The sequence below is a fragment of the Hyperoodon ampullatus genome, assembly GCF_949752795.1.
Source record: "Hyperoodon ampullatus genome assembly, chromosome: 6".
NCBI classification, from domain to species: Eukaryota; Metazoa; Chordata; class Mammalia; order Artiodactyla; family Ziphiidae; genus Hyperoodon; species Hyperoodon ampullatus.
Window position 1 is genome coordinate 45,036,522 of NC_136919.1, and position 25,035 is coordinate 45,061,556.

The 25,035-nt window shown below is 37.8% G+C and overlaps 1 protein-coding gene across 2 annotated transcripts in view; it reads left to right on the forward strand.

Moving 5' to 3' along the window:
• Positions 1-22,190, forward strand: part of FRMD3 (FERM domain containing 3) — a gene marked incomplete at both ends in the record, with an annotated part of 305,970 nt that extends 283,780 nt beyond the window's left edge. For both annotated transcript variants that reach the window (XM_079705929.1, XM_079705930.1), the window contains one exon: positions 21,592-22,190. In XM_079705929.1, coding sequence (XP_079562055.1) covers positions 21,592-22,190 — 599 coding nt within the window. The remainder of the gene's footprint in view (positions 1-21,591) is intronic.
• Between the last annotated feature and the right edge of the window lie 2,845 nt (positions 22,191-25,035).

The following is a 25,035-nucleotide window of genomic DNA, read 5'->3' on the forward strand; positions in this document are numbered from 1 at the left end:
ATGTTCAAACTTCTCTGGTCAAATATATTTGGGAAATATTGAGTTAAATAAAGCAAAACTGGTTTCTTCTCTTTGGGACCTCTCAGACATTTTAATAGGTAAATAATACTGTTACTGAGTGTTTACTGTGAGCCAACCACTTCCCACACGTTAATTCATGACTCCTCTGTGCACAGTATCCCCACGCGGTATGGCCTGAATTTTTCCATTTTATAGATCTCACTGAACAGAGCGATTAAGTAACTTGTCCAAGGTCACATGACAATACAAGGCCAGGATTCAGACACAGAAAGATAATTTAAGAGCTAGTATTCTTTTTAATTTCAGCTTTATTGAGGTATAATGGACAAATAAAATTGAAAGATATTTAAAGTATATATTGTGGCAATTTGATGTACATTGTGAAAAGATTCCCCCTACTTAACTGATTAGCACATTCATTACCTCACATATTTATCAGTTTTTTTTTTTTTTGGTGAGAACATTTAAGTTCTACTCTCTTGCAAATTTCAATAGTATAAAACAGTGTTATCAACTATAATGACCATGTTTTACATTAGAACATCAAACCATATTCATCTTACAGCTGAAAGTTTGCACCCTTTCCCTGTTTCTCCCACCCCCTAGCCCATGGCAATCACTTTTCTACTTTGTTTCTATGAGTTTGACTTTTCTTTGTTGTTGTGTTTTTTTGTCGTTGTTTATTTTAGATTCCACATATAAGTGATACTGTGGAACATTTGTCTTTCTCTGACTTATTTCACCTACATAATGCCCTCAAGGCCCATCCATGTTGTAACAAATGGCAGGATTTTCTTCTTTCTTATGGTTGAATAATATGCCACTGTGTACATATACCACATCTTCTATCTTCTTTATCCATTCATCCATTGATGGCCATTTAGGTTGTTTCCATATCTTGGCTATTGTGAATAATGCTGCAATGAACATGGGAGTGCAGATATCTCTTCAAGATCCTATTTTCATTTCCTTTGGATATATACTCAGAAGTGGGGATTGTTAGATCATATGGTAGTTCTATTTTTAATTTTGGGGGGACCCTCCATACTGTTTTCCATAGTGGCTGCACCAACAGTGCACAGGTGTTCCCTTTTCCCTACATCCTCACCAGCACATGTAATCACTTGTCTTTTTGATGATAGCCATGACTTTTTTTGAAGTATAGTTTTTGTACAATATTATATAAGTTAGGGGTATACAATATAGTAATTCACAATTTTTAAAGGTTATACTCCATTTATAGTTATTATAAAATATATCTGAAGAAAACCATTTTTTGAAAAGATATGTGCACCCCAGTGTTCATTGCAGCACTATTTACAGTAGCCAAGATATGGAAGCAACCTAAGTGTCCATTGACAGATGAATGGATAAAGAAGATGTGGTATATATACACAATGGAACATTACTCAGCCATAAAAAAAATGGAAGAATGACATTTGCAGCAACATGGCTGGACCTAGAGATTATCGTACTAAGTAAAGTAAGTCAGACAGAGAAAGACAAATATCATATGATATCGCTTATATGTGGAATCTAAAAAAATGATACAAATGAACTTATTTACAAAACAGAAATAGACTCAGATGTAGAAAACGAATTTATGGTTACCAGAGGGGAAAGGGGGTGATAAATTAGGAGTTTAGGATTAAAATACACACACCATTATATATAAAATAGATAACCAACAAACACCTACTGTATAGTACAGGAAACTATACTCAATATCTTATAATTACCTATAATGGAAGAGAATTTTAAAAAGAATATATATGTGTATATATGTGTGTATATATATATATATATATATAACTGAATCACTTTGCTGTACATCTAAAACTAACATAACATTGTAAATCAACTATATTTCAATAAAATTTTTTTAAAAGAAAAAATAAAAATCAAATATTGGCTATATTCCTGGTGTTGTACAATATATCCTTGTTGCTTATTTTATACCTAATAGTTTATACCTTTCAATCCCCTACTCCTGTATTTCCCCTTCCTCTTCCCTCCCCCAACTGGTAACCAATAGTTTTTTTCTCTGTGAGTTTGCTTCTTTTTTGTTATATTCGCTAGTTTGTTGTGTTTTTTAGATTCCACATATAAATGACATTATACAGTATTTGTCTTTCTCTGTCTGACTTATTTCACTTAGCATAATGCCCTCCAAGTCCATCCATGTTGCTGCAATGGCAAAATTTCCTTCTTTATGGCTAAGTAGTATTCCACTGTATATATACACAACATCTTCTTTATCCATTCATCTGTTGGTAGACACCTAGGTTGCTTCCGTATCTTGGCAATTGTAAATAATGTTGCTGTGAACATTGGGGTGCATATATCTTTTTGAATTAGTGTTTCTGGTTTTTTTCTGATATATACCCAGGAGTGGAATTGCTGGGTCATGTGGTAGTTCTATTTTTAGTTTTTTGAGGAATCTCCATATCATTTTCCACAGTGATAGCCATAATTTTTGATGAGAGCTTGTACTCTTAACCTTAATAGTAATGTCCAAAAGGTGATAGTGTGCACAGTTTCCCAAACTAATTTCAAGGAACAATGGGCAAGGACACAAGTGACCTGCAGAGCTGTGTTGAGTAATGCTGCAGTAGCATGGTGGAGCCATGCATATGGTTGAGACTCTAAGGGGGAGGGTACAGAGTGACAAGAGCAGAGAGCTGAAGCTACCACAAATAGAGGTGAAAAGACTGTGGAAAAGACAGAGGTAGCTTAGAACCATGAGATGGAAACCAAGAGAGTGTGAAGTCACAGAGGTAGAATGGTCAGTAGGAGGACAGAAGAGAACACACTTTGTCTTTAGCAACATGGTGATCATTGGATATCTTGGTGAGAGCCATTTCAGTGGTCTGGAAGGGGCAGTTGACTTCTGCAATATGAGGACAAGGATTGACTGAGTTCTCTTGAATTCTAGATATTGAAATCAAAAAAATGGTAAGACAAAGGTTTCAAAATGTTCAGCTACTCTAGAGGCATGACCAGGAGGTTGGTAGGTGATGACCACAAGGAGAAGTGAGACTGATGTTCATGGCTTAGGAAGAACATTAGGATTTGCTGTGAAGCGTGTGTGTGTGTGTGTGTAAGTTCCCATTCGTCTATACTTTCCGGAGTCACTGGGATGACTCTTATGGGTTTTAAATAGAATGAGCAGGCAGCTTCCCAAGGATATTCAGAGGCATCAGGAACATTTCTAGTGTGAGATATTTTGCAGTGTCTGTGCCTGAAAGTGAAAACCCTCATCTGAAAGAGTACATGTCATTCTCAGGATCTTTTCTTTAAACCCATGAGACATGAGCTTCACTTGAAGGATTAGACTTTATCCCCAGCAAAGGGAAGATAAAGGAGTCACACAGGAGTTTAATGGCGTACCATCTTACTACATTTGGAAGTCCGACTGCTGCTTAATGTGGATAGAAAACATTTGGGGCACTGATAGCACATGCATAATACAGTGAACCTGAAAGCTTATTTCTAACTTAAACCATTAATCCCCACAACAGCAAGTGATTTTTTTTTTTTTTTGGCTTCCAGGATACAATCACAGGAGGCATGACATATGAACACGTAATTGGGTGACCATAAAATCTATTAGGCAAACCTTTTGAGAGTGAAAGGGGCACTTTAAAATGCTGCTAGGAAACAGGCATACCGTGGGACTGTACCAGGCAAATGGGGACAAGTGGTCACCTTACATATAATGATACTGTGGTTTCAGCAAATGAAATTGGCCAATAACACAAGACTTTTCCTCTTTAGTTAAGAAGTGAGGGTCTTTCTGGGCCTCTCAGATCCCCTTCTCTTCAGGAAAACATGGTGGTTTGGAACAAGCTTTGGAGTCAGGCAGGCTTGGGTACAAACCCCTGCTCTGTTGTGTCCTGGCGTCCTGACCTTGTGCAGGTTGCTTAACATCTCTGAGCCTCAGTTTCCTCATCTCCTCTTATGAATATCACATGATCATGTGCTTAAAATATCTATCCCTGTAAAAATTTATTTAAAATTTTAGTGCTCTTGTCTTTTCCCCTCTCCCACAATGTTTCTCAATAGATACAGGAGAAACAGCTCTGCTTCTTATATGCAGGTGATTGGTGCTTTCAGGGAAAGTATATGTATAGTGTCAAGTGGGACTTTTTTTGAGAGGCCTAGACTGGAAGGGATCTGGTCCATTTTTCAGGTAAAAAGCCTAAGACTCATAGAACTGAAGTGCCATGTCGGAGGACACACAGAGAGTTCTGTGGAACCGAATCTAGGTCCCCAGAATTCCAGGCCACTGTCCTTTCCACTCCATCATATTTCCTAGAAGTGGAGGGATGACCTCTTCCTTCTCTCCCACCCTTCCTTCACTCTTCTTGTCCCTATCCTCAATTCAAGAGTACAGCACACCTCCCAGAGACAGGATGGCTACACCGATCAACATAAGTAGATCAGTCAGAAGTTAGCCCACCTCAGCAAGGACGGTCCTGGTTAATAGGCAACAAATATGTGAACTCCATAGAGACCTGACAATTTCGTGTGTTCTTGAGCAGTGGTTGTCAATCCTTCCAGACTCAGTGTGCCCTTCATTCAGATTCAGTAACAAAGATCTTAATGTTCTCTCTACCATCCTGAAATGAAACTCAGAGAAAACACGGTCTACTTACACATAACTTTAAAAGTCAAAATAATGCTCGAAGTGTAATGACAGGAGAACTTAGAAGTCATTCATAATAAAATAGTTAAGTCTTTCCAAAGGTTTTTCTTAAGCTTGATTCACCAGGAGGCAGAATGAAGGCATGGAATGCTGGCTCCTCTGTGAATGTAATGGGGGGACATGGGCACCACTCAACAGATGCAAGAACGTGTGCTACTATATAGGCATCTTGGACACCTTAGCCATTTCAGACAGCAGTGATGTGATTCAAACAGCTCATTTCAAACAGCTCTTGGCAAGATACCTTCAATTTACCCAGTGGTTGTATGCCTGAAAAATTCAAAATATGTTAAAATCATATCTAAATGCTTTAGGTTTAAATGTAAAACACAGGTAGATTCTAGATTCAAATCATTCTAAATAGGTTTCTCACCAACATGGATAATATTTAATAGGACATCTAAAAGTTATGTGGGATGCAAAATAATTATTTTGTGGGACCATCCTATGCATTTTTTGATGTCTGGCATCCTTGACGCCCTCCCACTAAATGATGCTGACCCTGCCAATCATTGTGACCACCAAAAAAGCCTCTACAATTTTCTAAAATACCCTCCTGCCTGCCAGTTGGTGGTACTGCTTTCTTTGTGTCCCTGCTCTGCAGGTTTAGGGGGCATTCCATAGTTGGATACCAGCACAGAGTGACTCGGGGTGCCACAGAGGGAACCTGAATGGTGGTGACCAGTGATGCCATTTGCCAAAGCCTGGAATGAGCAGTGCACAACCTGCTTGACTGTACACAGCAGGCACACAGGCTGTCCATCATCAGTGGCCAGTCTTTTCCTTCAGCATCTTTTGATTCTCGCTATTTCACTTCATGAAGTATTTCTTCAACTTGACTAATGATAATAATGGTATAAAAAGTTATATTTACTAAAATATAAGTTAACATTATTTCCTATGTGTCAGAAACTTTCAGCTATTACATAATTTTTTCTTTTCCTTTAATCTTTTTATTTATTTATTTATTTTTACATCTTTATTGGAGTATAATTGCTTTACAATGGTGTGTTAGTTTCTGCTTTATAACAAAGTGAATCAGTTATACATATACATATGTCCCCATATCTCTTCCCTCTTGCGTCTCCCTCCTTCCCACCCTCCCTTATCCCACCCCTCCAGGCGGTCACAAAGCACCGAGCTGATCTCCCTGTGCTATGCGGCTGCTTCCCACTAGCTATCTATTTTACTTTCGGTAGTGTATATATGTCCATGCCATCTCTCACTTTGTCACAGCTTCCCCTTCCCCTTCCCCATATCCTCAAGTCCATTCTCTAGTAAGTCTGTGTCTTTATTCCTGTCTTACCCCTAGGTTCTTCATGACCAGTTTTTTTTCTTAGATTCCATATATATGTGTTAGCATACGGTATTTGTTTTTCTCTTTTGACTTACTTCACTTTGTATGACAGACTCTAGGTCTATCCACCTCATTACAAATAGCTCAATTTCGTTTCTTTTTATGGCTGAGTAATATTCCATTGTATATATGTACCACATCTTCTTTATCCATTCATCCGATGATGGACACTTAGGTTGTTTCCATCTCCGGGCTATTGTAAATAGAGCTGCAGTGAACATTTTGGTACATGACTCTTTTTGAATTATGGTTTTCTCAGGGTATATGCCCAGTAGTGGGATTGCTGAGTCATACGGTAGTTCTATTTGTAGTTTTTTAAGGAACCTCCATACTGTTCTCCATAGTGGCTGTACCAATTCACATTCCCACCCAGCTATTATATAATTTTAATTGGGCTGCATAATTATAGAAATTTGAAAGCTATTTCCTTTTCCTTAAGCATTGTCATATCACTTCTAAAAAACGTTTTTAGCCATTGAGCTTTGTGAATACATTTAGGAGGCGTCTCATGTACTGATGAAGTAAAATAAATTTAATGAAACAGTGTAGATTGTCTCACTAATTCAACATTTCTGATCTCTTTGGACATTCTTGTCCAGTTCATCAGAAAAGGCATGTAGGAAACTTTAAGCATCTATCACATAAAGAAAATTAAGAAAATATGGATAACCAACTATAATATAATTTCCCTTGTACTCTGTAATAGTGGACTTGTTAGAAAACTAATCTGTGTTGATAAAACGATATTGCTTGTCAATAGATTGTATGTACATATTGCTTAGAAATAGGCCAATGTAGCCTAATTTTCTTTGGTAAGATAGTAACATATAATTCCTATAGCTTTTTTTTGATACAGACAGCACTTATGCATCCATAATTTTGTTTAACCCTCACCCCAGCCTTATGAGGTAGGTGTTACTTCTGTGTTGTTGTTAAGCAAGCTGAGCTCCAAGAATTTTTTAATTTTTATTTTATATCAGGGTATAGTTGATTTACAATGTTGTGTTAGTTTCAGGTGTATAGCAAAGTGATTTGGTTATACATATATCTATTCTTTTTCAGATTCTTTTCCCTTATATGTTATTATAGAATATTAAGCAGAGTTTCCTGTGCTGTACAGTAAGTCCTTGTTGTTTATCTATTTTATATATAGTAGTTTGTATCTGCTAATCCCAAACTCCTAATTTATCCCTCCCCCACTCCTTCCCCCTCTGGTAACCATGAGTTTATTTTTGAAGTCTGTGAGTCTGTTTCTGTTTTGTAAATAAGTTCATTTGTATCTTTTTTTTTAGATTCCATATATAAGCCATATCATATGATATCTGTCTTTCTCTGTCTGCCTTACCTCACTTAGTAAGATAATCTCTAGGTCCATCCATGTTGCTACAAATGGCGTTATGGCTGAGTAATATTCTTTTATATGGCTGAGTAATCGTCCATTGTATATACGTACCACATCTTCTTTATTCATAAATTGGTCGATGGAAGTTACTTAAGAACTAAAGTCTCATAAGTAAGTGGCAGAACTGGGTTGTCCACCCTTTGTCTGGTCTAGTTTCCACTCTATCCCACTAAAAATTTGAGCCTAGAGATGAGGGGAAAAGTATTATGAAACTCCAGCACATCTAATGCTAGTGGTTAGAAAAACTATGACAGGGAAGAAAGCATTTATTTCCCCGCCTAACTCCTCCTTTCCAGAAACATAAGAGAATACTTCTGTTGTTGAGATCAAAGTACTGGAATACTTGGGCGACTTTGAAACATCAGTAAATCTAGCTGATTTTATCACAGCATTTATCTAGTAGCATTTGTAGACTAGCAGCCTATAGGCCTAAAAATACCCACAGGCTCTTTCTGTATGGACTGCACAGATTTTTTTTTTAATTTGAATTTTAAAGCTTTCAGATGGAGCTCAATATGGTCAATTTTCCCCGGTCACCACCACTCCCTACTGTCCCATACCTGGCCTGCACTCATTCACATCAGGCACCTGCCTGGCCTGTAGAGGCACTCCCTTTTGTGACCCTGAATTAATGACCATGATTATGTCTCTCCCAGAAGCCACAATTTCACCTTGCTAGTGCTCTATTTTTCCTTCTTAGAGCCTGGATTCCTCAGAAGAAAAATAAATTTGGGAAGGGGGACAGGGAGTGCTGGGGAGATGGGCTGAAATTTTACATAATGTCACTGAGAAGGTGACACTTGTTTAACAACCTGCAAAGAGGGACAGAGTGTGAACCTGTCTGAAGGCAGAGTGCTCCAAGCAGAGAGAAGAGCAAGAGAGAGCTTAACTGGCATGTTTGAGGGACAGCCAGGCTTCTGTGGCTGGAGTGGCATGAACAAGGGGGAGGGTCCTAGCAGAACAAGGTCAGAGAGGTTAGGAGAGGAGGGGAGGGCTCACTGAGTAGAGCCCTAGACATCCCTGCAAGGACTTGGTTTATATTCTGAGGAAGATGAAAAACCGCTAGAGGACATTGAGCAGATGAGTGGCGTGATCCATGTTATGTTTTCAGAGGATGACTCCAGCTGCCGTGTTGACAATGACCCTTACATAGACAAGGGCTAAAGCAGGGGGACCAGATGAGATGCTGCTGCAGTAATGTAAGTGAGAAAGATGGAGGCTTAGACCAGGCTGGTAGCGGTGGACATAGTAGGAAGTGATCCGATTCTGGGTGTGCTTTGAAGGTAGAGACATAGAAGTTGCTGATGGGTCCATTGTGAGAGTGAACAGAGGAAAGTCAAGGTTTTTGGTCTGAGCAGCTGGAAGAATGGAGTTGCCGTCAACAAAATACTGCAGTCTGGAAACTTGAGGTTTCCCTTTACCTCTTATTATAGGAGAAGGATATGGAAAACAGAAGGCAGAGGGAGAATAGGTTGTGTATTAGGAAAAGGAGACTTAAGGAGAAAAGGCCATTTACATGAGAAAATGCTGTTAGGTAAGAACAAAGAGCATGGAAGATCTTTGTGACCACAGGATGGTGAAAATAGCCAAAGGGGCTGGGAGTGGTCTTTCTAGAGCAGTTATGACCCTCATATACAATATGTTGCTTTCACTCCTTTCCCAAAGAGGAGAGTAAAATGACCTTTCTTCTGGGGATATGGAATACCAGATATGTAAAGATGTAGTATTCCAGAAAGTCATAACTCTTGTCATCTTTCCTTACACTGCGAACATTTTCTCCCTTCAGGTTTCATGGAGTAATATGGTGGTAGAAAAATTACAGCTTGCATTTATTTTTTTTTAATTTTTATTGAAGTGAAGTTCATAACATAAAATCAGCCATTTTAACATGAAAAATATAGTACCATTTAGTACATTCACAGCTTTGCAACTAACACCTCTCTCTAGTTCCAAAACATTTTCATCACCCTAAAAGGAAACCTGGTACCCGTTAAGCAGACACTCCCCATTCATTTCCTCCCTCAGCCCCTGGCAACAACCAGTATGCTTCCTGTCTCTATGAATTTACCTGTTCTGGATATTTCATATGGAGATAAATGGAATCATATGTTATGTAAGCTTCTGTGTCTGTCTACTTTCACTCAGCATGTTTTTGACATTCATCCATGTTGTATCATGTCTATAATGATTGAATAATATTATTATATGGATAAACCACATTTTATCTATTCATCCGTTTATGGACGTTTGGGTTGTTTCCAACTTTTTACTATTGGATTACTGCTGCTTTGAACATTTTTGTACAAGTATTTGTTTGAGTACTTGTTTTTAATTCTTTGGAGTATATACCTTGGAGTAGAAGTGCTGGATCATATGGTAATTCTGTTTGACTTGAGGAACTGCCAAACTGTTTTCTGTAGCAGCTGAACCATTTTAAAATCCCATCAGCAATGTTCAAGGGTTCCAATTTCTCCTCACCCTTAACCAACACTTGTTATTTTCAGGTTTTAAAAAATTATAGCTGTGGTTTATGTCAAAAAGTGTTTTCCTCTAAGAGTTTTATAGTGTCTGGCCTTACATTTAGGTCTTTAATACATTTGGAGTTTATTTTTGTGTATGGTGTTAGGGAGTGTTCTAATTTCATTCTTTTACATGTACCTGTCCAGTTTTCCTAGCACCACTTATTGAAGAGGCTGTCTTTTCTCCATTGTACGTTCTTGCCTCCTTATGGAATCTAAAAAACAAAAACAAAAACAGAAAACCATGGTACTGATGAACCTAGTTGCAGGGCAGGAATAAAGAGGTAGACATAGAGAATGGACTTGAGGACGGGGTGGGAGGGTGAAGCTGGGGCAAAGTGAGAGTGGCATGGACATATATACACTACCAAATGTAAAATAGTTGGCTGGTGGGAAGCAGCAGCATAGCACAGGGAGATCAGCTCGGTGCTTTGCGATGACCTAGAGGGGTGGGCTAGGGAGGATGGGAGGGAGGCTTGAGGGAGGGGACACAGGGACATGTGTATGCATATGGCTGATTCGCTTTGTTGTGCAACAGAAACTAACACAGTATTGTGAAGCAATTATACTCCAATAAAGGTCCATTAAAAAAAAATTATAGCCATTCTAGTGGGTGTGAAGTGCTATCTTATTGTGGTAACAACTAATGATGTGGAGCTTCTTTTCATGTGCTTGTTGGCCCTTTGTATTTTGTGTGCATGTTTTATGGTATCTTTCATTTAGGCTGCTCAGGACTGTCATACCAGAGCTATTAGGAAATATCTGTTGATATTTAAATGATGAAACCAGTAATTCAGTCCTGCACATCATTTTCCCCCAGTTTTATTGAGACACAATAGACATACATCACTGTATAAGTTTAAGGTATACAGCATAATGGCTTGACTTACAAATGTTGTGAAATGATTACTGCACTACCTTTAGTTAGCATCCATTATCTCATATAAATGTAACAAAAAGAAAAAAATTTTTCCTTGTGATATGGACTCTTGGGATCTACTCTCTTAACTTTCATATATATCATATAGCAGTATTAACTATAGTTATCATGTTGTACATTATATTCCTTATACCTATTTATAACTGGAAGTTTGTACCTTTTAACTATCTTTCTCTAATTCTCCCTCTCACCACTCCCTGTCTCTGGTAACCACAAATCTGATTCCTTTTTCTATGAGTTTTAAAAAAGAATTAGATTCCACATATAAGTGAGATCATACGGTGTTCGTCTTTCTCTATCTGACTTATATCATTTAGCATAATGCCTTCCACGTCCATCCATGTTGTCACAAATGGCGGGATTTTCTCGTTTTTTGGTGGCTGAATAATATTCTGGTGTGTGTGTGTGTGTGTATCACAAGTTCTTTGTATATATATATATATATTCACAGATGAATGGACACTGAGGCTGTTTCCATGTCTTGACTATTGTAAATAATGCTGCTATGAACATGGGGGTGCAGATATCTTTTCATGTTAGTGTTTTTGTTTCCTTTCAATATATTCTCAGAAGTGGAACTTCTGGTTCATATGGTAGTGCAAAATTTTAACTTTTGCACTTGTAACTTTTTGAGGAATCTCCATACTGTTTTCTATAGTGCCTGTACCAGTTTATAATCCTGCCAACAGTGCACCAGGGTTCCCTTTTCTCCACATCCTTACCAGCATTTGTTATCTTTTTTTTTTAACATCTTTATTGGAGTATAATTGCTTTACAATGGTGTGTTAGTTTCTGCTGTATAACAAAGTGAATCAGTTATACATATACCCCCATATCTCTTCCCTCTTGCGTCTCCCTCCCTCCCTATCCCACCCCTCTAGGTGGTCACAAAACACCAATCTGACCTCCCTGTGCTATGCGGCTGCTTCCCACTAGCTATCTATTTTGGTAGTGTATATACGTCCATGCTACTCTCTCACTTCGGCCCAGCTTACCCTTCTCCCTCCCCGTATCCTCAAATCCATTCTCTAGTAGGTCTGTGTCTTTATTCCCATCTTGCCCCTAGGTTCTTCATGACCATTTTTTTTCTTTTTTAGATTCCATATATATGTGTTAGCATACGGTATTTGTTTTTCTCTTTCTGACTTACTTCACTCTGTATGAGAGACTCTAGGTCCATCCACCTCACTACAAATAACTCAATTTTGTTTCTCTTTATGGCTGAGTAATATTCCATTGTATATATGTGCCACATCTTCTTTATCCATTCATCTGTTGATGGACACTTAGGTTGCTTCTATGTCCTGGCTATTGTAAATAAAGCTACAATGAACATTTTGGTACATGACTCTTTTTGTTTTTTTTTTCTTTTTTAATAGATTTATTTAGTTATTTATTGTTGGCTGCGTTGGGTCTTCGTTGCTGCACGCGGGCTTTCTTTTTAGTTGCAGCGAGCGGGGGCCACTGTTTGTTGCGGTGCGCAGGCCTCTCATTAAGGTGGCTTCTCTTGTTGCGGAGCATGGGCTCTAGGCACGCAGGCTTCAGTAGTTGTGGCAGATGGGTTCAGTAGTTGTGGCTCGCAGGCTCTAGAGCGCAGGCTCAGTAGTTGTGGTGCTCGGGCTTAGTTGCTCCGCGGCATGTGGGATCTTCCTGGACCAGGGTTCAAACCCGTGTCCCCTGCATTGGCAGGCGGATTCTTAACCACTGCGCTACCAGGGAAGCCCTCATCTGTGTTCTTGCCCAAAGGTGTTTTTACATTCATGTGGGAGTGCCTTTCCTTCCACATTCCTGACGTTGCATGAAATCAACAGATTTAATAATTTATCAGTGTCACATGGGGCTTGTCCTGTGAAGTGGCTTCAGGGTCCAAGAGCTGGGGAACCACAGGGATTCCTGGTGCTTCTTCCGGGTTCTGCTGTGCTCTACTGAGGGTGTTTTACACAGATCCCCTGGCCAAACCCACATACACCTGGCTGTGCAGACCCTGAGATGGGCATTTGGATGGAGTTGTCATAGAGTGTATATCAGTTATGTTGGGTCAGTTTCCCAGGTGCAACTTGAGCATGTTGAATAAGTGATGTGTCCTTATGAAGAGCATATTTGCATATTCATGTGCCTGCATTTTGATTCTAAGCCCTTTACTTCCTTAGGACTGTTCCACTGAAGTTTGTGCTTAGGTCTGAGAATATCTGTAAGTTCTAGCAGAGCCAAGCCTGTGTCTAATGTAACTCTGTCCCCTGGCACAGTACCTGGCACACAGTGAGCTACCATAACATAAATATTGAGTGAATTAATGGTTGTGTCTTTAGGGAGGTGATAATGATTCTGGGTGGGAAAGAGTTTCTGAAAACGCTGCAAGTATATCAGTTCCTCTGTTACTGAACCCTGACATTTCCTTCATGTTTCTTTCTTTTTTTTTTTTATTAGTTTCTGCTTTATAACAAAGTCATGACTCTTTTTGAATTATGGTTTTCTCAGGGTATATGCCCAGTAGTGGGATTGCTGGGTCGTATGGTAGTTCTATTTTTAGTTTTTTAAGGAACCTCCATACTGTTCTCCATAGTGGCTGTACCAATTACATTCCCACCAACAGTGCAAGAGGGCTCCCTTTTCTCCACACCCTCTCCAGCGTTTATTGTTTGTAGATTTTTTGATGATGGCCATTCTGACTGGTGTGAGGTGATATCTCATTGTAGTTTTGATTTATATTTTGCTAATGATTAATGATGTTGAACATTCTTTCATGTGTTTGTTGGCAATCTGTATATCTTCTTTGGAGAAATGTGTATTTAGGTCGTCTGCCCATTTTTGGATTGGGTTGTTTTTTTGATATTGAGCTGTATGAGCTGCTTGTAAATTTTGGAGATTAATCTTTTGTCAGTTGCTTCATTTGCAAATATTTTCTCCCATTCTGAGGGTTGTCTTTTCATCTTGTTTATGGTTTCCTTTGCTGTGCAAAAGCTTTTAAGTTTCATTAGGTCCCATTTGTTTATTTTTGTTTTTATTTCCATTTCTCTAGGAGGTGGGTCAAATAGGATCTTGCTGTGATTTATGTCATAGAGTGTTCTGCCTATGTTTTCCTTTAACAGTTTGATAGTGTCTGGGCTTACATTTAGGTCTTTAATCCATTTTGAGTTTATTTTTGTATATGGTGTTAGGGAGTGTTCTAATTTCATTCTCTTACATGTAGCTGTCTCTTTTTATTTATTTGTCTTTTTGATGATGATCATTCTGAAAGGCATGAAATGTCATTGTGGTTTTGATTTGCATTTCTCTAATGACTAGTGATATTGAGCCTAGTTTTGTGTACCTGTTGGCCTTTCATTTATTCTGTTTAGAAAAAATGTCTATTCAGGCCTTTTTCCCATTTTAAAATTGAATTATTTGGAGGTTTTTTGTGTTTTTTTTTTGCTATTGAGTTGTATGAGTTCTTTACATATTTTGGATATTAACCCCTACTCAGATATGGCTTGGAAATTTTTTTCCCATTCCATAGGTTTTCACTTTGTTGTTTGCTTCTTTTGCTTGCAGGAGCTTTTTAGTTTAATGTAGTCCCACTTGTTTTTGATTTGGTTGCTTGTGCTTTAGGGATCATATCCAGAAAATCATTGCCAAGACCTATGTCAAGGAGCTTTTTTTCCTATGTTTTCTTCCAGGAGTTTCATGGTTTCAGGTTTTACATTTAAGTCTTTAATCCACTGCAAGTTAACTTTTGTGGGTAGTGGAAGTTTGGGGTCTAGTTTCATTCTTTCACATGTGAATATCCTCCTGCTTTGTTCTTCTTTCTCAGAATTGCTTTGGCTATTTAGGGTCTTTTGTGGTTCCATATAAATTTCAGGATTTTTTTCTACTTCTGTAAAAAATTTCATTGGAATCTTGATAGGGATTGTATTGAATCTATAAATGGCTTTTGGTAGTATTGACATTTTAACAATATTAATTCTTCTAATCATGAACATGGGATACCTTTCCATTCATTTGTGTCTTCTTTGGTTTCTTTCACCAGTGTCTTATAATTTTCAGAGTAGAAATCTTTCACCTCCTTGGCTAAGTTTATCCCTAAATATTTTATTGTTTTTGATGCTGTTGTAAAAGAGATCTTTTTTTTCCAGATAATTTATTGTTACTGTATAGAAACACTACTGATTTTTCTATGTTAAATTTGTATCCTGCAACTTCGATGAATTTGGGTATTAGCTCCAATAGTCTTTTGGTGGAGTCTTTAGGATTTTTCATGTATAAAAATGTCACATGAAAATAGAGATAATTTTACTTCTTCCTTTCCAATTCAGATGCCTTTTATTTATCTTTCTTGACTGATTGCTCTGGCCAGGACTTCCAGTACTATGTTGAATAGGAGTGGTGAGAGTGAGCACCCTTGTCTTGTTCCTAATCTTAGAGGAAAAGCTTTCAGTCTTTCACCATTGAGTATGATGTGAGCCATGGGCTTATCATATATGGCCTTTATTATGTTGAGGTACATTCCTTCTATAGCTAATTTGTTGAGTTTTTATCAAATGGATGTTGAATTTTGTCAAAAGCTTTTTCTGCATCTATTAAGATGATCATGATTTTTTTTCTTTCATTCTGTTAATTTGATATATCACATTAATTTGTGTATGTTAAACCATCCTTGCATGCCAGCTCTAAATCCCACTTGATCACAGTAAATGATTCTTTTAATGTGCTGCTGGATTCAGTTTTCTGGTATTAAGAATTTCTGCATCTATATTCATCAGGCATGTTGGTCTGTAGTTTTCTAATAGTGTCCTTTCTGGCTTTGGTATCAGGGTAATGCTGGCCTCACAAAATAAGGCTGGGAGTGTTCCCTCCACTTTGATATTTTTGGAAGAGTTGAGAAGGATTGGTGTTAATTCTTTAAAATTCACCAGTGAAGCCATCTGGTCCTTGGCTTTTCTTCACTGGGAAATTTTTGATTACCAATTCAATCTCCTTACTAGTAATTAGTTGATTCAGACTTTCTATTTCTTCTTGTTTCAGTCTTGGTAGTTTGTATGTTTCTGAGAATTTTTCCATTTTCTCTAGGTTGTCCAGTTTGTTGGTGTATATTTGTTCATAGTAGCCTTTTATGATCCTTTGCATTTCTGTGGTATCAGTTGTAATGTTTCCTTTTTCATTTATAATTTTGTTAATTTGGGTCCTCTCTTTTTTCCTTGGTTAGTCTAGCTAAAAGTTTGTCAATTCTGTTTATCTTTTCAAAGAACCAACTCTTAGTTTGGTTAATCTTTCCTATTTTCCTGTTCTCTATTTTATTTCTGCTCTAATCTTTAGTTTTTCCTTTCTTCTGCTAACTTTGGGCTCAGTTTGACCACCATTTTCTAGTTCCTTAAGGCATAGAGTTAGGTTTTTTTTATCTTTCTTGCTTCTTAATATAGGCATTTATTGCTATGAAGTTCCCTCTTAGAACTGCTTTTGCTGCATCCCATAAGTTTTGGTATGTTGCAGCTCCATTTTTGTTTCTCAAGATACTTTATTTCCTTGTTAATTTCTTCTTTAATCCATTGGTTGTTCAGGAGATTGTTTAATTTCCATTATTCATGAACTTTCCAGTTTTTCTCTTATTGATTTCTAGTTTCACACCATTGTGGTCAGAGAAGGTACTCAGTATGATTTCAATCTTCTTAAATTTGCTAAGATTTATTTTATGGCCTAACATATGGCCTCTCCTAGAAAATGTTCCATGTGCACTTGAGAAGAATGTGTATTTTGCTGTTGTCAGATAGAATGTTCTCTATATGTCTGTTAGGTCCATTTGGTCTATAGTGTTGCTCAAATCTGCTGTTTCCTTATTGATTCTCGGTCTGGATGATCTGTTCATTGTTGTGAGTGGAATATTAAAGTCCCCACTGTTATTGTATTGCTGTTTATGTTTCCTTTTAGCTGTGTTAGATTTTGATTTATGTATTTGGGTGCACCAATGTTGGGCACATAAATATTTACAATTGTTATATCTTTTTGATGTATTGACTCCTTTATCATTACCTTCTTTGTATATTTTTACCATTTTTAGTTTACAGTCTTTTTTTAACATCTTTAGTGGAGTATAATTGCTTTACAATGGTGTGTTATTTTCTGCTTTATAACAAAGTGAATCAGTTATACATATACATATGTCCCCATATCTCTTCCCTCTTGCATCTCCCTCCCTCCTACCCTCCCTATCCCACCCCTCCAGGCGGTCAGAAAGCACTGAGCTGATCTCCCTGTGCTATGCGGCTGCTTCCCACTAGCTATCTATTTTACGTTTGGTAGTGTATATATGTCCATGCCACTCTCTCACTTTGTCCCAGCTTACCCTTCTCCCTCCCCGTATCCTCAAGTCCATTCTCTATTTTGTCTGATGTAAGTATTGCTACCTCTGCTTTTTTTTTGCCATTTGCTTGAAATATAGTTTTCCATCCCTTCACTCTCAGTCTATGTGTGTCTTTATGTCTAAAGTGAGTTTCTTGTAGGCAGCATATCATAGGATATTGTTTTTTAATTTATTCAGCCATTCTATGTCTTTTGATTGGAGAATGTAATCCATTTATGTTTAATTATTGATTTTAAAAAAAGGGTTTACAATTGCCATTTTGTTACTTACTGTCTGGCTGTTTTGTAGATCCATTGTTCCTTGTTTCTTACCATGCTATCTGTTTCTCATTTTGATGTTTTGTGGTATCAGTATGCTTTGACTTCTTTATCATGTTCCTTTTATAATTACTACAGGTTTTTCCCTGTGGTTACCGTGAAGCTTACATAAAAATATCTTAAAATTGTAACACTCCAGTTTAAGCTAATAACAACTTAACTTCAATACAATCCCTGAGCTTTACACTTTTACTTCTCCTCCCCCTCACATTTTAGGTTATTGATATTACAAATTGCTTTTGTTATTGTATAACTAATAACAGATTATTGTAGGTATGGTTATTTTTACATTTGTTTTTTAACTTGTAAACTAGATTTGTGAGTTGTGCACCAGCACTACCATACAGAATCTAACTTTGACTGTATTACCAATGAGTTTTACACTGCCTTCTTACATTTTATGATGTTAATTAGTGTCCTTTCTACTTAACAGACTCCCTTTAGCATTTCTTGTAAGGTAGGTCTAATGGTGATGAATTCCTTCAGTTTTTGTTTGGGAAAGTCTTTATCCCTCCATTTCTGAAGGATAGTTTCGCCAGGTATAGTATTCTTGGTTGAAAGTTTCTTTCTTTCAATATTTTGAATATGTCATGCCATTAGCTTCTGGCCTGAAAAGATTCTGTTGAGAAATCTGCCAGTAGTCTTATGGGGGCGCCCTTACATTAACTTATCTCTTTTCTCTTCCTGGTTTTAAAATTCTTTTGTCTGACTCTTGACAATTTATATTTATGTCTCAGTAGAGCCCTTTTTGAGTTCAACCTATTTGGGATCCTTTGGGCCTCTTGATGTCTATTTCTCTTCCCAGGTTTGGGAAGTTTTCAGCCATTACTGTCTTTAATATATTTTCTGTCCTTTTTCTCTTCTGTTTTTGGAATTCCTTTAATACGAATATTGTTTCTTTTCATTGTGTCCCATTAAGTCCTATGGGCTGGGGCTGGCTTCACGTTTTTTCATTCTTTTTTTTTTTTTTTTTTGCTTCTCTGACTAGATAATTTCAAATATCCTATCTTCCAGGTCACTGATTCTTTTCTTTCTTCTGCCTGGTTGAGTCTTCTTTTGAAGATCTCTATTGATTTCTTCATTTCAGTTACTATATTTTTCAGCTCTAGGATTTCTGTTTCGTTTTTAAAAATGGTTTCTATTTCTTTGTTGAGCTTCTCATTTTGCTCATTAGTTGCTTTCCTAATTTTTTTAGTTGTCATGCGTTCTTGTAGTTCACTAAACTTCTTTAAGAGGATTATTCTGAATTCTTTCACAGTTCATAGATCTCCATTTCTTTAGGGTTATTAGTGCTTTTTTAGTTTCCTTTAGTGTTGTCATATTTACCTGATTTTTCATGGTCCTTGATTCCTTACACTGGTATTTGTGCATTTGAGTAAGTGGTCTCCTCTTCCAGACTTTACAGATTTGCTTTGGATTCATCAGCCAGCTCAGTTTGGGTTTCTGGTGTCTGCTGTTAGCATCCTTGGGCAGGTGAGACCTGCTATTAGAGTCTATTTTGGGGCAAGGCAACTGTTTAAGCTCTGAGATTGTGGATGGGGGTGTGTGCCACTGGCTGAGAACAGCTGGATAGGACTGAGGGCTTCATTCCATGCCCAACTGAGGCTATAGTATAGGCTCTTTTGTCTGGATTTTCTGGTCAGGCTTACTAGATGGTTGGGACTAGGAACTATACGCAGCAGTAAATGGGGCTATGAATTAACTTCCCTACCCTGGTAGGGCATCAGGATGGGACCCAGGGCCTGCATGGCTCATTATTTGGGGACCCAAGTCAGGCAAGAGTGTTTACTGGATATCCTGGTCAGGTGAGACTACCAGTTTTGCTCTGCAGACAGGGGAAGCCATGGGCTATACTTTTGGTTCAAATGCCACTGTTAAGCAGGGCTGTTGGATGGGCTACACAGCTTTCTGTATGCTCTGCTAAGGTTCCCTGGTCAGGTAAGCTGAAGGCTGTATTCAGCAATGAGTCGGGCTATGACTTAGTTTCCCTACGTAAGCTAATTTAGGCACAGTGGGAGAAGCAGCTCCTAGGCCACTCTGTTTGTGGTCTTCAATCAATCTGATCCAGGCCCCAAGTTCCATGGCCAAACTGGACTACTTGCTTTGCTCTAAAAGCTATCAGTTCTGCCTGCCCACCTCTCAGCTCCAGTGTGGCTGGATAATGCAGCTTCCAGGTGTTCTTACCAGCCCTTCCTGTCAGATGGAGCTATGACTCAGCCCTCCTGCCTGGGTAGGACTGGGAGAGCCCACTTCAGGTAACTCCCAAATTTTCCCAAACAGGCTTTCTGGTTGGAAGAGACAGGGATCTAGGATCCACAGTGGGTGGGGTTATGACTCAGTTCTTCTGCCTGGGTGTGAGTAGACCAGGCTCCAGGGCTGTCAAAACTCCTCCTTTGAGGATCTGAATCTGGCAGTCCTTTCCCTGGTTAGATGCACCATCAACTAGGTTCTGCATATGAGCACAGCCACTGGTTGGGACTAGTACTTGGCTCTGCAGATAGGAACTCAGTCTGCCAAGATCTGAGTGCTGACTGTTGGAAGCCCCACCCCCCCCGCCGCCTTCTCCATCATGAATTCCCAGTGGTTGAGCCCCACAGATTCCCCTGTGATACTGGGGGGTGAAATACAGAGTAAGGGCTCCCATAAAGTGACCCACAATGCTAGGTGGGGAGCTGGATGTCACCCCTGGCTCTCTTTTCCCACTGAAGGAACAGGAGTCTCTGAGGAGATCTCTCAGTGTGATGTTGTGCCAGCCTAGGGGAGAAGCAGTGTGATCAGCATAGCCATTCCTCTTACCCTCCCAATGCAGTCTGTCTTGTCTCTGTGGTACAGGAGGGTTCTTCAGCCTCACTTCCATGTTTTAGGATTTTCTCAGTGGTGTCTTGTCCATGAATGGTTGTTAGTTGTTCTTCCTGTGAGGAGGAGAGAAGTCAGGAACAACCAATGTTGGCATCTTGGTGATATCACTTCCTGTACATCTTGAAGAGAAGGAAATACTGAAATGCATTCATTAAAAGCAGGCTTACAGTTACCTAATGTACTTGGCTACCAATTTGGTATTATACTGTACATCCCTCCTGGGGAACATTTCTTTGATTCTACCCTTTCCACTAAGAACCCAAGACTCAAAATTAGGAGAACTGGCCCTAGGCCTGATATTTGAAGGGTTTCCCATCTATAAAATGAAGGGTTGAGAAATACCTCTCCCCCAATAAAGGTTAAGAAATAATGTTCATACCTTTTGACCAAGCAGTTTTTCTTTCAGACATCTGTCAAATGAGCTGAAACAAGAGGTGATAAAGACTGTATATGTAAAAATGTCTCATGGCATTCTTTTTTCACAACTGTAAAGCAATCTAAATGTTTGCCAATAGGCAACTATTATTGTATTAACTAAGTAGAAAATTTGGCAACCATAATAAATGCCAGTGGGAGTTTGTCAACAGAGAAAATGTCTTAAGTTAAAATGTTAAAGGAACAAGATGTAAATTTGTTCATACAGATATGATTGCAGTTATATGAAACAAGAAACCACAAAATTGTGCCTAGAATGAAGACTAGAAAAAAATACATAACATAATAAAATATCCCATTAGATAGTAGACTAATTTTACTACAATACTTTATTGGATGACAGTGTTGACTTCCAAAAGACACCACTCAAAATTATAATAGTGATTTCTTGTCATTTTGTTCTTGTAAACATGACCAAAATTGGGGGTTTTCAGACCATAATTGCACATGTAAGTATTGTAAATGCCGCCAACCATTTGAGATATTTTGGTTATCTTGGGTTTAACGTGTTGACCTTAGAACTTATGGTATAGGATCTATACTAAAAATGACTTTGTTAAAAGTCAGGATTCCACAGAACAATTTCATGGATTCCCTAATTTCCATTCATTAGTTAGTTTTGGTTTGTTTCCATTTACAGATTTTTGTGGAAGAAGAAAACTTGAAATTTAAAATTAAGAAAAATATGTCTCCTTATAGGTGTTCCATTGCCCAAAGAAGATGACATTTCTGCCCCCTTGACCTCCAGCTCACCAGTAAAGGAATCCCATGAGTATGAAGAGCCCTCAAGTGAAGAGGAAGATAAAATAAAAGAAGAGCCCTTGACCATCTCTGAACTGGCATACAACCCAAGTGCCAGCCTGCTCCCTACCCCCACTGATGATGATGAGATTGACATGCTCTTTGACTGTCCATCTAGGCTGGAGTTGGAAAAAGAAGACACAGATTCGTTTGAGGAACTAGAAGCAGATGAAAACGCCTTTTTAATGGCTGAAGAAGAAGAGCTGAAGGAGGCTCACCAAGCTTTGTCATGGAGCTATGACATTCTGAGTGGCCATATTCGGGTGAACCCACTGGTCAAGAGTTTTTCCCGGCTCCTTGTGGTGGGCCTGGGCCTGCTGCTCTTTGTATTCCCCCTGCTCCTCCTCCTTTTGGAGTCAGGTATTGATCTCTCCTTCTTATGTGAAATCCGCCAGACGCCCGAGTTTGAGCAGTTTCACTATGAATACTACTGTCCTCTCAAGGAGTGGGTGGCTGGCAAAGTCAACCTCGTTCTTTACATGCTGGGTTGCTCATAAAGCTCATATCTCATATGACTAAGGGCTATATTCAATACTAGTGATTTCTTTTTTTTTTCAGCAAAGGCCTTGTTCTGAATGGTCACAGGACCATCAACAGGTGTTCCTTACTCATAACTGATTATTCAGACCTTTAAGTTAGCTTTCCATAATTCACTGCAAGTAAATAAGTTTAAATCAAATACAGTTATTTTAGTTACAGGTCAGGAAGATGGCCTCTAAATAACCAAAAATATGTTTATTTTTTATTATAGCACAGACATACTCTTTATCTATTATAATAAATTGAGCTGAATTAGATTTCCTCCTTTTTTAATAGTTAACACCATTATAAGCTATAAGGTTCAGAATCAGAGTTTTAGTAAAAACCCAAGAGAAACTTTTTTGAATATAATCCTTAGTGAAAACAATGTTCTCTAACCAATGCCTATACAACTAAATTTATGCTGGGCTTTTGTTTTTGTTTTTTTAAAAATATTTTTATGTGTTCAAAATATTTTGGTAAATTTTTAGCAAAAAAAAAAAAAAAAAGAAGCCTCCTGGAGTTATTTAAGTGTACAGATTGTAAGACTAACACACAAAGGGTATGTCAGGAATTTTTTAATGTTTTGGCACTGGTTTGTTTTTTAAAATATTTTTGGCTGAACATAATTTGTTGTTACCTGCATATGAGATAGAAAATAGGTAGAAAAACACTGTAGAAAGTAAGCTTCTGAAATGGATGATGGAACTGGAGGAAGTAGAAATTGAGAGCATCAAGTGCACATAGGGTCCATTTTTCAAAGTATTTGGACAAGATGACTTGTTACTTTCATTTGCATCCTGTCCATATATTTTGGCTCTGGAAATAGAATGTTTTTAAAAGAAAGTGAAACTTTAAAGGATAAAAGTTAAAGGAGATGCTAGTTAATTGCATATTATTGTACATTAACCCAAGAGTGGAAGCAGGTGGGAATTGGACAACTGGTAAGTTGCAAAACAAGAGTTCTGGTGAGGCTGGTAGGCAAGTGATGGTAGACAAATGATCTATTTTATGAAAGTGATGGTGATGCAAGGTATTGGATGATGTAAAGAACAGTATACTCACTGTCCAAGTTGACATGAATATGTTTAAGTGGATCTAAATAAAAGTGGAGAAACTTGAAGGCACATTTTTTGGTCCCTCATGCCATTCATTGAGATTCTATGGAAGAAACTTTAAAAGAAGTGAGTGTGTGTGTGTGTGTGTGTGTGTGTGAAAGAGAGAGAAAAAGAGTGAGAAAGAGTGTGAAGAGAATGGATTTTGGCTTTTTGATAAATGCCTATGATCTTTCTTTGTGGTGGTCATTATACTCTTTTCCTTTCCTGGTTTCCTTAAGATTTTAACTCATTTATAATTGGGGCTCTCATTAAGAAAGTGGAAGGGACTCAACTCATTAGATAATATACCATTTCAGCTTGGGTGAAGTAGTGAAATGACTCCCTAACTAGACAGTAGATGGGACAAATGCTCTAGTACCTTCCTTCATACCATTAAATCCATGACAGAAAGGCTCTGAGGCTTTCCATGCACAGTACTTACCAATACTGTGAAAGAAAAGAGTATGGAGCTTAGGGTGTAGAGCATAGGGATTTCTCCATAGATTGTAAATGAAGGCATGGAATATTTTCAAAGGGATTGGGCCACCTATATAATCTCTCCCTAACTCCAAGTCTATCATTAACATAATCTCCAAATTGGCCATTCCAGTCCTACTCATTCATGGAGCTCTAAGTGCTTTATTAGACATTTAATTTTGTAAATAAGTTTTAAAAGTCAGCTCATGAAGCCTTCAGTTGAGCAAACTATAGTATAATTTGCTATTAAGTTTATAGTGTGTTCTTTCTCATGTGCATTGAGTGATTGATTTTGCTTTTTAATAAAGAATATTTGATACCTGAAATTTGATACCAAGGTAGAAGTATATTTTCTATAGGTTATTTGGAAAGTTTGCAAATGGCCTCCTTTGAAGCTGAAGATTTTTCCCCCCTTGTTTATGACTTAAAGTCATACTTTCTTACATAAGGGTACTCCAGTGTAGTCTGCACAAAATTAGTTCCCTCTTCTAATCATGCTTCAAATCATTTTCTTTGAAGTTCTAACCATAACAAATCATCTAGCCCTTGCCATTTTACACTAATATTAAATAATATTTTTTAAACTAGGGAATTAATATATTAGCCATCATAAAACATTGAAAAATACTGACAGAATAAGTATCACCCATAGTCCAGCCAAGCAGATTTATAGTAAGAAATATTAAATATATAATCTTAACATTTCTAGCTAACATCTCTTTTCTCTTAGGCAAAACCTTCAGTATTGAATAGAAATGTTTTTAAGTGAAGGAGTTGACAGGATAGGGTCTGCAGAATTTAAACAATAGCTACCAAAAGTAAAACTTGGATCTTGAAATGCCATTTTGTCGGTATAGAATCAGAGTCTTTTGAAATATCTGCTTAAGTTTTCTTAGAAGACAGTCACCAGTTGCCTGAATCAAATGAGGAAAAGACTGCTTCCAAAGATGGAGAATATATAATACAGTAAGATACAGAATTCAAAGCAAGTGTGTGAGTATATGTATATTCCATATTATTGGTATATGCGTTTATATATGAATCTGTATATATGTGTGTATTTGTATACACACAACTGATATGCCCTTCATAGGTAGTTGTTTTTATTTTTCCCCAGTTGAGGAATTTGTGACATGTTATTGCTTTTCCCTCTCAGACATCATAGTGGATAAAACCCACAGTCTCAAAGGTTTCAATTTTCCATGAAAACTACCATTTGTGTACATTTGTGGTTTTATACACACACACA